The sequence below is a fragment of the Myotis nattereri genome, assembly GCF_964212035.1.
Source record: "Myotis nattereri genome assembly, chromosome: 17".
In the NCBI taxonomy this organism is placed as follows: domain Eukaryota; kingdom Metazoa; phylum Chordata; class Mammalia; order Chiroptera; family Vespertilionidae; genus Myotis; species Myotis nattereri.
In genome coordinates, this window is record NC_138092.1 from 40,051,649 (window position 1) to 40,066,852 (window position 15,204).

The 15,204-nt window shown below is 37.7% G+C and overlaps 1 protein-coding gene across 2 annotated transcripts in view; it reads right to left on the reverse strand.

Annotated features, from left to right (window-relative positions):
- The window catches only part of UBE2W (ubiquitin conjugating enzyme E2 W), a 59,370-nt gene that overhangs the window by 21,294 nt on the left and 22,872 nt on the right, over positions 1 to 15,204 (reverse strand). For both annotated transcript variants that reach the window (XM_081111017.1, XM_081111018.1), the window contains exons 2-3: positions 15,074 to 15,165; positions 9,886 to 9,988 (exon numbers count right to left, since the gene is read on the reverse strand). In XM_081111017.1, coding sequence (XP_080967143.1) covers positions 9,886 to 9,988; positions 15,074 to 15,165 — 195 coding nt within the window. The remainder of the gene's footprint in view (positions 1 to 9,885; positions 9,989 to 15,073; positions 15,166 to 15,204) is intronic.

Here is a 15,204-nt window from a genome sequence, read left to right on the forward strand (position 1 = left end):
AGGATACGTTGTGGAAAATTACCATAAGCTAGGCTTTTGCTTTTATTTTTACACAGCTAGCTACAAATCTAATTTTATTACAATCTCACAAATACTTATATTTAACAAAGCATTCTTTCATACAAGTAGGAGTTCTCTAATATTTTAAACACACTACTAACATATGGGACTCATTTCCTTGGCTAAAGCTAATATAAGACAGCAAAAAGATTTTTTTTCTCAAAGGAATGACTTTTCAAACATTCTTCTTCTTTTTTTTTTCTCTCTTTAAAATCTGGCCATCCACCCTCCATTCACACTAAAGAGAGCTAAAAGCTGAAAAATAAAAGTAGAATTTTGAAATAAGAGACATCAAGTTACTTTCCTTGCCCATGCAGAAAACCCCTGAAAGACTGGCCCGGCTGGGTTAGAAGTATACCATTTACCTCAAATATATCTGCCCATGCTAATGCCTTTTTCATGACTTCTTGCTTAAAGAAAGTACTGCTCTGCAAAAGGAAATGACTGCTTACATGGTCTTGCAATTCTTGAATTTATCCTCATTTCCACAGGCTATTTTAATTTAATTTTTAAATTAAATTTTATTTTTTACCAGAACAAATTATAGTTTATTATTACACGCATTTGATATTCCCACAACCTGTGGTAGATGCCTACAGTGGGTGTTAACGAATCTCACAGAATATGCATCTGCTTTGGGGTATTCCTTTTGCCAGAAAATACCATTGGACCAGTAGGATATATTTATTAAGAATGCAAGCAATGCCCAAGAGCTTATTCTCTGACCACAACAATTATTTTTTTACAGGATATTTTTCAGGAACAACTTTTTTAAGAAATCAAGTAGAACAGTGCTTTGAAATTGCCAAAAAATGAAGAACCACCAAGTTATCTTCTTTGGCAAAAAAGAACCAATGTATCATCAGCAACCATCAAGGAAAATACACACAGACAAATACAATGGTCAACACTGTATACTCTGACTAGCCAATTCACAGAGCAGAAGGAAAGCAGTATTCTTGGGTAGAAATGATGGCATACTAAATCACTTGGCCTGGAAGCCAAGAAATATGCAGGGACCAAAAGGAAACAAGGAGAAGCGAGAGGAAATGGGGGGGCAGCAGTGTACACCTGCAGCAGAGGCAGCACAGTCTGTAAGTAGAGAAGAGCCAGAAATCAAGAGATCAGCTCTGAAGTATGAGGGGACTGAACTAAAAATCAGATCTCAGTAACCCTTAAAAAACAAACAAATAAAACGGGGCTTTTTAACATGCTGCATGCAGGGCAAATGTAGACAGTCCAAAACTTTTAGCAACCATAAAAACAGGGGAATAACTTAGTTGTACATAGTACAGGTAACCCCTAAGGCCTAACCTGACAGATACAGAATTTTAGAAGTTTCATGTCTAAACATGGAAAGGCTGAGTTTACGTGCCATAGATGGATTGCTAAAATAAAAGAAAACACTTTTCAAGAGTTTATCATGTAAAAAGCTGGTTAGTAGTTTCCACAGGCTGTTTTAATGTAAACTTTGCTATTCTGGTCCTCTGCCTGGGATTGGGAGAGTACCCAAGGCTGAATTTCTTCAAGATCACTCTCTTAATCATCCTCATTTACTTAACACCAGTAGAAGCCAAAGGAGGAAATGTACATTTCAGTTATTTTAATGCAGCAAAGTAAGTTCTAACCTTAAGAGATAATTAAGCTATTTTCAGAGTTCAAAACTTTTTATTTGTAGTCCCAAGTAGCTGATAAAACTATCTAAAACAAATCTGGCAAGACAACTGAATATAAATGAATTTGAAACAAAGGGAGTAAGTAAGAATGTTGCTAATTTATTTATTTTTAAAATAATTTATTCAGATACAAACTAGTCATATAGACCTAATGCATATGAACCACACCTGAAGTTCTCAGTCTGCATTAGAAGCAGTCCTCCGATGTCTCTAAACTTCCAAACATCTCCCTATCAATGTGGCTCATTTTCAAGAGCAGGTGCGATCTGAGAACTGTGCTCAGGATCCATATAATTTTATGTGTGCATATTACACATCCACTGAATGTACGGTCATAAAAAACTACTAAAATGTAAACTGAAAGCCACCAATAGTGACAAAAATAAATGCTTGAGCTCAGCTGTTCCTAATATGAAATTAATGGTACTCATATATAAGATTTCCAAGCATCAAGCTCAACCGTACAATACTGAGGTCTTACCACAGGAAGGCATACTACTATGTTCAGACTGGTGCGCTAGAAGTAATTATAAAGTCAGATACCTAATCTGGTGTTAGGTTAGGTCAAAACACAGCATATATAGAATGAGTAGTAGAAAACAGGCTATAATTATAAAAGCCAATTGATAATATGGATACCAAGATTTCTCCAGGGACAATGCGAGAGAATACTTTTTTCCTGATGAAAACTCAAGTAGATGAAATAATGTGTAACCATAAAACTGAACACACAAGCAGATAATTTACTGTAATAAACTAAATTGGTATCTAATTATGAATAATATATGATTATAGGTAGTCTAGTGTAAATGGTGAATCTTTGACAAAAGTGACTGGGGGTTAGATTTTAACATAGTTTTCAACTCAATTCCTCCCCTTGGTCATCTACTATGAATTGGCAGCATCAGTATTAACCGTTTTCCCGGTCTTTCATAATTACCATGACCATACAGCTACACCTGTACTGCAAAGACAAAATTTCTGGCAATAATTAAACTAAGATTGGGTTCCCGTGGACGGTAACCATTCTCTCCTTTGTGCCCTGTGATCTTCTAGCCTACCTGTCTTTCCTGTGCCTTCCCTCCGCTTTACTTCCAACGCTTGAATGAACCGGGTTCATTGTCAGGTATCCTAGGTGCTAGCTAGACCATTTAAGGCAATAGAAATTGTTATTAAGACTTTGGAAAGCTTACCTGCCATCATATGACAGAGCAAGGAGAATTGGAGCACAGATAACAGGACGAGGACACTATGAAGACAGGTTTGGGATCTCTACATTAGGGAGTTCTCAGCAACTAAATGAAAGGTCTATGTTCAGGGCATGCAAAGGAGGGGAATAAGGGTGAGGGAGAAATGACTACTCTTTTGCCCCAATGTTTCGAAAGCTTTGTAGTCAAGGCAAGTATATTTTCAGCACTGCTCTTAGCATCAATATGGTTTCAAAACTAAAGTGTCCTCTTCCTCCTAAAAAAATATTCCCCTCCTATTTCTAAAATGCCTAACATTTCTCCAACAAAAATTATTTGAAAGCTTAAAAACAACTATAACTGGGACATTTACAACCTAATATAGGTGTGCTTCAGATCTGTTTTATTCAAACAGGATGCTCTGCCCTAGCTCAGTGGATAGAGTGTCAGCCTGCGGACTGAAGGGTCTCGGGTTCGATTCCGATGAAGGGCACATACCCGGGTTGCGAACTTGATCCCCAGTAGGAGGTGTACAGGAGGCAGCCAATCAATGAATCTCTCTCATTTTTGTTTCAATCTCTCTCTCCCTCTCCCTTCCTCTCTGAAATAAACAAACAAACAAACAAACAAACATAAAACAACTAGGATGCTCTGACAGGTGAATGGGGTCTAAGATAGTGAATATTTTCAGGAAGGGAGAGTTGTGAATGTGAAGGAGGAGGTAGAAAGAAAAAGAAGCAAAATAGTAAAGACATAAGCTTGATGACTTCATAGTTTTTTTTGTTGGGGTTTTTTTGGTGTTTTTAAAAAATATATATTTTATTGATTTTTTACAGAGAGGAAGGGAGAGGGATAGAGAGTTAGAAACATCGATGAGAGTGAAACATCAATCAGCTGCCTCCTGCACACTCCCTACTGGGGATGTGCCCGCAACCAAGGTACATGCCCTTGACCAGAATCGAACCTGGGACCCTTGAGTCCACAGGCTGATGCTCTATCCACTGAGCCAAACCGGTTAGGGCAAGACTTCATAGTTTTGATGGAGACTGACCATACCTCCCAAGTCCTTTGAGATAAACTTCAAACTCCTTCACATTACTGTTCTGGCAGATTCCCAAATATCCATTCACTTTAATCTCTCGTTGTAGCCCTCCAGGATCTACACACAAAACCACAACATAAGCTCACAGAACTCAGAAGAGGCCACATTCTCTCATGCCTTGCCCGTTTGACATAAATAAACCCTTCTTGTTCCTTAAGTCCCAGTGCAAACAGGTTTTTCAACAAAAAGTAATTGAAAGCTTAAAAACAACTAAAGACATTCTACTCTAAATCAGTCACTGCTTTCTCTTTGCCCCCAAGCATACAATCACACTTCCAGTCGCAGAGCCCAAAACTTGTGGAGTCCTCCTCGACTCCTTCCCTTCATTCACATTCCAAGCTGATCCATCAGCAAATTCTGTTAGCTCAACCAACTTTTAAAATAGGTATATCCGCCAAAACCGGTTTGGCTCAGTGGATAAAGCGTCAGCCTGCGGACTGAAAGGTCCCAGGTTCGATTCCGGTCAAGGGCATGTACCTGGGTTGCGGGCACATCCCCGGTAGGAGATGTGCAGGAGGCAGCTGATCGATGTTTCTCTCTCATCGATATTTCTAACTCTCTATCTCTCTCCCTTCCTCTCTGTAAAAAATCAATAAAATATACTTAAAATAGGTATATCCCAGCCACTATGCATATTGAGTGGTTGAGCATCGACCCATGAACCAAGAGGTCAGGGTTTGATTCCCGGTCAGAGCACATACCCAGGTTATTGGCTTGATCCCCAGTGGGGGCTGTGCAGTAGGCAGCTGACCAGTGATTTGCCCTAATCACTGATGGGTTTCTCTCTCTCTCTCTCTCCCTCCCTCCCCCCCCCTCTCTCTTTTTTTTTTTTTTTAATTGATTTTTTACAGAGAGGAAAGGAGAGAGATAGAGAGCTAGAAACATCGATGAGAGAGAAACATCGATCAGCTGCCTCCTGCACACCCCCCACTGGAGACGTGCCCGCAACCAAGGTACATGCCCCTGACCGGAATCGAACCCGGGACCCTTCAGTCCGCAGGCCGACGCTCTATCCACTGAGCCAAACCGGTCCCGGCACCCTCTCTTAATCTCTATCTCTCTCCCTCCCTCTCTGAAATCAATAAAAATATATTTAAAAATAAAATAAATAAGTACAAAATATGGCACCTTCCATGACCTCCACTGCTACCCTTCCTGAATTACTTCAATAGCTTATCTGGCCCTAGCTAGTTTGGTTCAGTGGATAGAACATCAGCGTGCGGACTGAAAGGTCCACGTTCGATTCCAATTTTGGTCAAGGGCATGTACCTGGGTTGCAGGCTCCATCCCCAGTAGTGGGCATGCAGGAGGCAGCCAATCAATGATTCTCTCTCATCACTGATGTTTCTCTCTCTCTCTCTTCCTCTCTGAAATCAATAAATATACATATTTAATAAAAGCTTATCTGGTATCCCTGCACCAGTGTCCCCAATAGTCAATTTGCTATGTAACAGCCAGCTTTTACCTTTTAATTTTAAGTAGGATCCTGACATTTCTCTACTCAAAATCTTCAAAGGTGCCGAAACCGGTTTGGCTCAGTGGATAGAGCGTCGGCCTGTGGACTGAAGGGTCCCAGGTTCGATTCCAGTCAAGGGCATGTACCTGGGTTGCGGGCACATCCCCAATAGGAGATGTGCAGGAGGCAGCTGATCGATGTTTCTCTCCCATCGATGTTTCTAACTCTATCTCTCTCCCTTCCTCTCTGTAAAAAATCAATAAAATATATTTTAAAAAAAATCTTCGAAGGTTTTCCATTTCATTCAGAGTAAAAGTCAAAATTCTTACCATGGGCTTTAAATGTCCTATCAGCCCAAATTACCTCTGCCCTATGCCCTACACTTCCCCCCTTGTTTACATAGCACTCTAGGGACCACTACAGGAGCACTGAAGTCACCTGCTCTTCCCCTCACCTCTGTCACATGGTTCACTAACTCATCTCTTTCAGATCTCTGCTCCGATGCCACCTTTTCAGTGAAATCTTCCCTAATCACTCTTTCAAAACTACAACACCCTCATTCCTCTTTTCTGTTCCCCCACCCACTGTTTTCCATACTATATGTATTTTACTTACTGTCTGCCTCTTTCCACAAGCATACAAACTACATGTAAGCAGGGTTTTTTTTTCTCCTATAGTTTTGTTTACCACTGAATCACCAATACCTAGTCCAGGATCTGTCCTATGCTATGTGCTATATAAATACTTACCAAATTAATGAATAAATGTCTACCTGTCCAAATATTAAACAGATTATAAGGCAGGACCAATGCTTTTTAATTTCTGTACTCCCATCTCTGAAGTACACAGAAGAGTATTTGGCACACAATTCATGCTCAATACAAGTTAAATTAGTCATTTACCTGCATGCTAATATAGAAAAGTAGTATATACAAAAATATTTTATTTTCTGTATGGCTGGTCGTAAATGCACATTCGTAGAAACCAGTGATGAAAAGGTGTCTCATCTTGGCTCTCATATTAACTGGAAGTTTTTTGTCATTATTTTCTTTAAAGCAAATGGCCAGGCAAAACACCATTATTTTAGATAGGTAGCCTTTTCACTATAAAGTGAAATAATGTGAGATAAATTATAACTAGTAGGGGAAAAAACACAGCACACTATCATGTTTATGTATGGTCTTAAAGATCTCACTCACAGATACAAAAGTAATAATTTCACAATGAGATTGGTCTATTCTAGTGCTATTTCCCCAAATTCTACTCTTGTAAATAGTGGTCAATTTAGCGTTGTTCATTGCACAGGAGATTGAATGACTAGCCAACCAGTGCCAGTGCTGCCAGGTCTCATCCAATATAATCTTTGCTTTGAATGAAGAAATTTACTACCTCAGAGCAATGGGCTTCTACAAAGTCTGTTATGACAAACATCTTTAAATCTATATGCATATCAAGCGTTTATTGTTTAGACCCATTATAATTACATTATAACCATAAAGATGATGTGATTAAAAATAATATTTAACTATTACTGGACTCAGAGTAGCTCTGTCATGTTCTCAATACTGGATATTAGGATATGCAACTTCTACGACATGGGAGAGACTAAAGGATGAATTGATGTTAAAAACAGAATCCTCGTATTATTCCAAAAGTTTGGGAACAAGTACCCTGGAGCTTACAAAGGTATCATTCTACAAATGATCTTTCTCCTCCAGAGGTAACATTACTGAATGGATAAATAGGCATTTTTTTCCCATGCTGGTACTCACTCCTAATTGGCTGTCAACAGAGAAGTAACTTGGGTTTGAGTCGTGACTATTCTACTAGCTAGCTTTTAAACCATGAACAAGACATTTTACTTATATAAGTTTCAATTTCTTCACTTATAAAGTGAGGATGAACCCATCTCCCTCTAACCTCTTCATTAAGAGCTATTACAAAAAAAATGAGGATGGATGTTACATTACAAAGTATAGTATAAATATCCTATGTAATAAAAGGCAAATCAACCAAACGGTAGAACAACCAGTCTCTATGACGCACACTGATCACCAGGGGGCAGTAGCTCAATGCAGGAGCTGCCCCCTCATGGTCAGTGCGCTCTCACAGGGGAAGTGCTGCTCAGACAGAAGCTCTGAGCTGGGCTCATGGCTGGTGAGCACTGCAGTGGTAGCACTCTTGCCTCCATTGCAGCGCTAAGGATGTCTGACTGCCGGCTTAGGCCCGCTCCCCGTGGCGAGCAGTCAAGATATCCCCCAAGGGTTCCCGGACTGCGAGAGGGCACAGGCCAGGCTGAGGGACCCCCGTGAGTGCACAAATTTCATGCACCGGGCCTCTAGTTCAGTGATGGCGAACCTCTGACACCCGTGTCAGGTGACACGCGAACTCATTTTTTTGGTTGATTTTTCTTTGTTAAATGGCATTTAAATATATAAAATAAATATCAAAAATATAAATCTTTGTTTACTATGGTTGCAAATATCAAAAAAATTTCTATATGTGACACAGCACCAGAGTTAAGTTAGGGTTTTTCAAAATGCTGACACACTGAACTCAAAAGGTTCGCCATCACTGCTCTAGTTACTGTATAATAGAATGCATGAAGGTAATGTATAGCTAAAATGATTAAATTCAGACTTGACCATGAATGGACCTAAGTTAAAGAGTATGTAGACCTGACAGGAAATAATGAACCATTAGAGGTTTTACTGAGGAAGGTGGTTCCGTGTGTACTAGTATATATAAAAACCAATGAGGTAATTGTGACTTCAAAGAAATCTAATGGCACTGTAAAAGGATGGGTAGGGGTGAAAAGAACTAGGATTAGCACTGATAGTAAGGTAAGAGCAGAGTGACTGCTAAAGGATCTGAAAAACTGCATTTAGAGTGTGGAAAACAGAAGAATTTTAACGCAAGCAGTGAAAAAAATATCTCCTTATTTTGTAATTGGAAAAGATTGAGTTTAGATGTGTTATGCTTGAGATGTCTGGAGTTATTTAAGTAGAGATGTTCAAGAAGGGAGTGAAATTAAACATGAGAAGGGAGAGCTTATACTCAGAGCTGTAGACCTGGGACCAGCTGCTTAGGATGGCTGAAGTCAGAGAAGAGTGAGAAGAGTAAGGGAGAGCTGAATAAAGAACTCCAAAATCAGAAGGCTGGGCAGAGTACATTTGGAGAAAAAGAATTTAAAAAATATGAGATAAGATGATAAAGGGAATTTATTACAAATGACCATATGTTAAAAATGAAATTCAAATGATGCTCGTTTGATATTTGATACAGAAATAAATACTAAGGATTAGAGGACACTTTTGACTTAGTTTCACGTTTACAAAAATAGTATTTTCCTGATGAAAAATGTGTGAGCTCCCACAGTAAGCCTCCAGTAGTCAAAAACTTCCAAGTTGGTTAGTTGTATTCTCCTTCCATATACTCAAGACCCCGTTGCCTTCAAGCATTAACAGTCAGCAATGATGCTAATAAACCAAAAGCAACAACAGAAAGTGAAGATCATTTTCTGGAGAGAAGGAAGATAATTACTTTTGTTTTTTATTATAGTCTATTTCTATTAGACTATGGTATATTCTTTAAAGTAGCAATGCAATATGACTTTCCTTAAAAATAACATATTTTAGCACCAAACAGGTTGAATTTCAGGTATTTGGGAAATTTAATCATCCAGAACACCTCATTACCTAGCAAAATAAACAGAGTTGGCATTAAGTCTTATCATTTTGCCACTACGAGTAGCTCATTTACCCTTACCAAGCCAGAAATCTGAAGTCACCTTAGAGTCTCCTCTTCTCTAACCTCCACCGATTAATTATTCACCCTGTTAAACAGCTCTCAGAAATGTTCCTCCACCACTATTTTCCCCTGTCCGAGTATGAAGCCATTAACTGACAGCGCCTCAAATTATAATGATCAGATTTGGGGCTCAGGGCTAGATGTTTAACATCTCATGATATACTCTGCTCTTGCAGTGCTAAAATGTTGCAAAGACAGCATGTCAATGCAAAATCAAAGAAGTGCTCCTTTGAACAAAGCACTTGCCTCTTTACAATGTCATTCTATCATCTTATCTAGGAACGCCTAGCTATTCCTGAATGTTAAGTTCTCTCTCCGACAATCCATAGGCCTGGGTCAGATTTACACCCCTTTTTATTAACATCTATGGTTAAGAAAGTTTTAAGTTCTTGGAAGTACAAAAGTAGCAAAGACCTAATCTCAATAATGTAAAATGTTCAAAAGATCCTGGTTTACATTATGGTAAGATAAAGGAAGAAATCTATTTACATAATTAAAATAAATTTACTTTATCAAGTTTTTCTTTGTCAAAAATCACCAATTTAGCATTTTGCTATAAGAAATACAATGAATTTTTAAAAAGCAAGGAGTTACCTGAGGAGAGTCAAAAGGATATCGACTACTAAACTTAAATAGAAGTTGAAATTTTTCCCCTTCATATAAGGTACCTGGTGCACCTTCCATGTCTACAATCCACCTAGAATAGAAAAAAAGAAATTAAAAACTTCAGATAAAAGGGATTGGGGCAAGAAGGAGAAAAGATAACACGAAGAACTTCCTCTATGCCAGGTTTTGGGATAGGAGTCATTTGTGTATAATAGCATACTTCATCCTCCTAATAATTATAAAAACAGCCATTCACATTCCTGGAATGCCTGCTCAAGGGTTAAATAACTAGATCAAGGTCAGACAACTAGCAAAAGACAGAGACAAATTTTATCCCAGGTCTCAAAAAACAAACATAATAAATAATGAATGAATAAATCAAAAACAAAATAAAAACCTAACTCAGGGTGATAACAGCAAAGCCTGTGCTATTCCTACTCAATTTATCCTATCTTATTTTCTCAAGATTATTTCTACAATGACTAAGATTTTATAAATAACATCAAACTAATTAACTTCCATTCTGATATCAATTATTTTAGAAGCAATGAGGGAAGTATCAGCAATGACAACTGAGAACTACAGTCATCTGACCGACGATCTCATCAGTGTTCTAAAGAAGACGAAATAGGAAAAAGAAAGCTAAGCTGACATTGGTCCATGTACTCTGATGGGCATTCAAAATTCTATATGACTTTTCCTTAGTTTCTCATTATGTCTCAACTGTTTAATAAAACCCAGAATAGATTTCTCTGGTATCAATGCAAGCTTACTTTGTTTCTACGTATAAAAACCATGAATATAAAATAGAGACATAATTAGGAACTCATTCTTATGGCTTTGGTCCACTTTGCTTCTAAAATACTGCCCCATTATCTTTCTCATCAAAATCTCTATTTCTCTACCTTCCCCTTCTCCATTTGATTTAAAAGAAAAGAACAACAGGTAATGTATAAAATATACTTATATCTCTGCACTTATAGTAATTATTGTACACCTGACCAATTCCTTCAATGTTATGCTTTTCAGGTATAAAAATTCATTATTTTAAATACAGGGAAACAAAAGAAAGAAAGAAATGAGAATATAGTTTTGGGGTTCTACTCATCACACCACTTACTATTGATTAAGAGTATGTGAAATAATAAATGTGCCTATTCTCTCAAAGCAACAGCGAATGTGGACAGGCTTTTAAGAGCACAGCTATTCATTTTCAGAATGCATGCTGAATACATATGTGGTAAAAAAGATATGACCACAGACCCAAGAGGCAATATTTTACAGTGAAATTAGATAGATCTGCCCCTTAGCTAGCTGTGTGGCCATGAGTAAGCTATTTAACCTCCCCCATTTTAACTATTTCAATTGTAAAACAGGTATTTTCAAAGTGTTGTTGGATACATAACATTACATATGCAAAAAACCCCTAGCACATTCCTGACAGCAGAACCAGAACACAATAAATTAAATACAATGCAAAAGCTGCACTAAAAAACAAAATCTAAAACTATTCTCTTTACAAACTAGGTAGGTCCTTCCTAGCCATCAAAATCCCCTTTTAGCCCTAACTGGGTTTGGCTCAGTGGATAGAGCATCGGCCTGTGGACTGAAGAGTCCCGGGTTCGATTCCGGTCAAGGGCATGTACCTTGGTTGCAGGCACATCCCCAGTAAGGGGTGTGCAAGAGGCAGCTGATCAATGTTTCTCTCTCATCGATGTTTCTCACTATCCCTTCTCCTTTCCTCTCTGTAAAAAGTCAATAAAATATATATTAAAAAAAAAAAATCCCCTTTTTATCCACCCCCCCCAATCTGGACAACCATTGCAAAGCGATATTCTGAGGAAAACTCAGGACTTCCTGGTAGCCTTTCATTCTGTTTTATAAGGTAATTTTTAGGACAATGTACCATAAATTTATGTGATCTACCCAAGCACAGCCTTTAAAAAAAAAGAAATCCTTGCCCAAGGATTTTTTTAATGATTTTTTTTTTTTAAGGAAGAGAGGGAGAGGAAGAGGGAGAGAGAGACAGACAGACAGACAGAAAGACCCCCTACCTGGGGATTGAACCCTAACCTAGGGATGTGCCCTGACCAGGAACCAATCGAACCTGCCACCTTTTGGTGTATAGGAAAATGCTCCAACCAACTGAGACACCCAGCCAGGGCTACAGCTTTTAAACAGCTAAGCAAATACCTCAATAATCCCTCCAAAGCTGGGTGACAGGTCAAAAAAGGCATAATTTTCTATTGTACAGTATACTGTACTTTTAAATAACATTTTATTAATTAAAAAGTAAAATATGATCACCATAGAAAATTTAGAAAAAGTATCAATAAAACAAAAATCACCCATAGGTAATTACTGTTAAAAGTTTTTTGGGTACATCTCATTCTAGTCATTTTGTGTTGCAGTTTCTTTATCAATGGTATTGAAGACTAGTAGTTGCATTATGTGCACACTTAATTACATAAATTCAAATCATCAGTGTTTATGATTTCAATCACAAGCACCCCTCCGCCCCCCAAAGTAAGGATGAGATGGGAGCAGTCTCAGTTATTAACTTCTTGTGAGTAGCTGAGATTCTAATGTTTAAATATAGGTTTGAACTGCGCAGGTCCACTTATACGCGAGTATTTCTTCAATAAATATGTAGAGTACTGTAAATGTATGTTCCTTCTAGTCAATCTGTTTATATCTCTATTCCTTCAGATAGCACAGGGGTTTATTAGGTTAAAGGATATGATACTCGTGTTTTTAAAGGTCTTAGTATATGCTACCATAATGTCTTCTACAAAGCTTAATGTGCTTTCATCATCTTTCTTATCCATATCCACATCCCATATAATCCCACAAAATAAAACTTTTGTGATTCATTTATGTTATTTTAAAAGAAAAATTACTGCCAGACAAAAATCTCTAAATGCATTATTCAAATATAATGCATGCTGTTTTCAAAAGAAACATAAACAAAATGGCAACCAGTCAAATGGGAGAAGATATTTGCAAACAATACCTCTGACAAGGGGTCAATATCCAAAATATCCAAAATATATAATGAACTCATACAACTCAACAAAAGAACAATCCAATTAAAAAATAGGCAGAGGACCTGAACACTTTTCCCAAGAAGACATACAAATGGCCAACAGATATACGAAAAGATGCTCAACTTCACTAGCTATAAGGAAAAGGCAAATCAAAACCACAATTATATACCACCTCACGTTAGAATGGCTATTATCAATAAGATAAGAAATAATAAGTATTGCAGAGAATGTGGAGAAAAAGGAACCATTATACACTGCTGATGGAAATGTAAATTGGAGCAGTCTCAATGGAAAACAGTATGGAGGTTCCACAAAAAATAAAGAATAGAGCTACCATATGACCCAGCAACTCCTCTTTTGGGTATCTACCCAAAATATTTGTAAAGATATAGGTATTCCTATGTTCACTGCAACATTATTCAGTAGCCAAGACATGGAAACAACTTAAATGATCTTTGACTGATGACTGGATAAAGAAGATGTGGTATGTATATACAAGTGAATACTACACTCAGCCATAAAAAAAAGATGAAATATTGCCATTTGAGACAACATGGGTGGATCTTGAAAGCATCATGCTAAGTGAAATAAGTCACATAGAAAAGGACAAGATCGTAAGATTTTATTCATATGTGGAATATAAAACAAAAAACAACAAAAGAAAAAACAAAATAAACTCACAGACACAGACAACAGCATGGTAGTTACCAGAGGGGAAAGGGGGGAGGTCGAAGAGGGTAAGGGGGGAAGAATACTAGATTTTGGGTGGTAAGTACACAATAAAATATAGAGATGTTATATTATAAAGTTGTACACCTGAAACATATATAATGTTAATAACCAATGTTACCCCAATAAAATTAAATTTTTTAAAAAAAGTAATGCTGGCCCAGCTGGTATGGCTCAGTAGTTGATCATCAACCTATGAATCAGGAAGTCATGGCTCAATTCCTGGTCCAATTCCCAGTCGGAGCACATGCCTGGGTTTCGGGCTTGGTCCCCAGTGTGGGGCATGCAGGAGGCAGCCAATCAATGATTCTCCCTCAGCATTTATGTTTCTCTCTCTCTCTCCCTCTCCCTTCCTCTCTGAAATCAATAAAAAAATATTTTTTTAAAAAAAGAGATTGTTATAGAACTAGAGATGTGCATTGCATTTTCAAACATCAATATATCCATCTAAATATCAACATATTAATTGCCCATATTCCTGTTCTTCATGTTTGACTCCTGCCTTAATAACTCAAATGTCAAAGTGAAAGGTAACGAAATTTTTTCTTCTAGAAGGACGAGTATGCCCCCCAACCCTCCATTGTGTGAATTTTGGTTACTTTTGCTCTCTCAACCTAAAATATCCTATATAATAAAAGCCTAATATGCTAAGTGTCTGGTCAACCTGTTGGCCATTCAATCAAAGCATAATATGCTAATGATATGCTAAGGCCACTCAACTACTCGCTATAACGTGCACCAGTGGGGTCCCTCGGCCTGACCTGCGCCTTCTCGCAATCTGGGACCCCTCAGGCGATGTTGGAGATACGGTTTCGGCTCATCTCACAGGCCAGACCGAGGGACCGTTTAGTCACAATTCAATATTTGAATTGTCCTTATTTGTCCTACAAGACGGTCTATGGTAAACTTTTATCTTGTAGGCTTCTATCCTTTTTATGTTTTTCTGGAGATTTTTTTTAAAGGAAAGGAGCAATTATTTTATGTTTTCCCCCTATTTCAGAACATTCGCCCTTAGTTAACAGAATTATTAAATCACAGGAACAGTAAGAATAGACCATACTAGGTTGTGAGATCTTAGAATGATACTTGTGAAAATATTTTAAACTAAGTCAAGTTCATTTTTAAGAGAAGGGACGCATCTCTCTCTACTCTTCTTGGTATCATATCTGGGAAGATACTTCTGCTCCACTCCCAAGGTGCTGAGTTAGAGAGAATACTTGTGTTCCCTTCCACCCTTCACTTTTTCATGCACAGAGTAAGGTCTGTTAACTGTATTTACCGCTTGCTGGAAGAGAAGTGATGAAATATGAAAACAATTATATATTTAATAAAATAAGTATACATTCATACATTACACTGATAATAAAATAAACTATGTACTTTAAAAATTAAGTACTTACTGTGTAATTGAATTTTGAACACTCTTTTCATTTAAAGTCATCCCAGGAGGTGGGTCATTTTGCAAAGCCAACAGTTCTTTCTGCAGTCGTTTCTAGAAAAAAATACCAATAATAATTTGTACCTTTTTGTT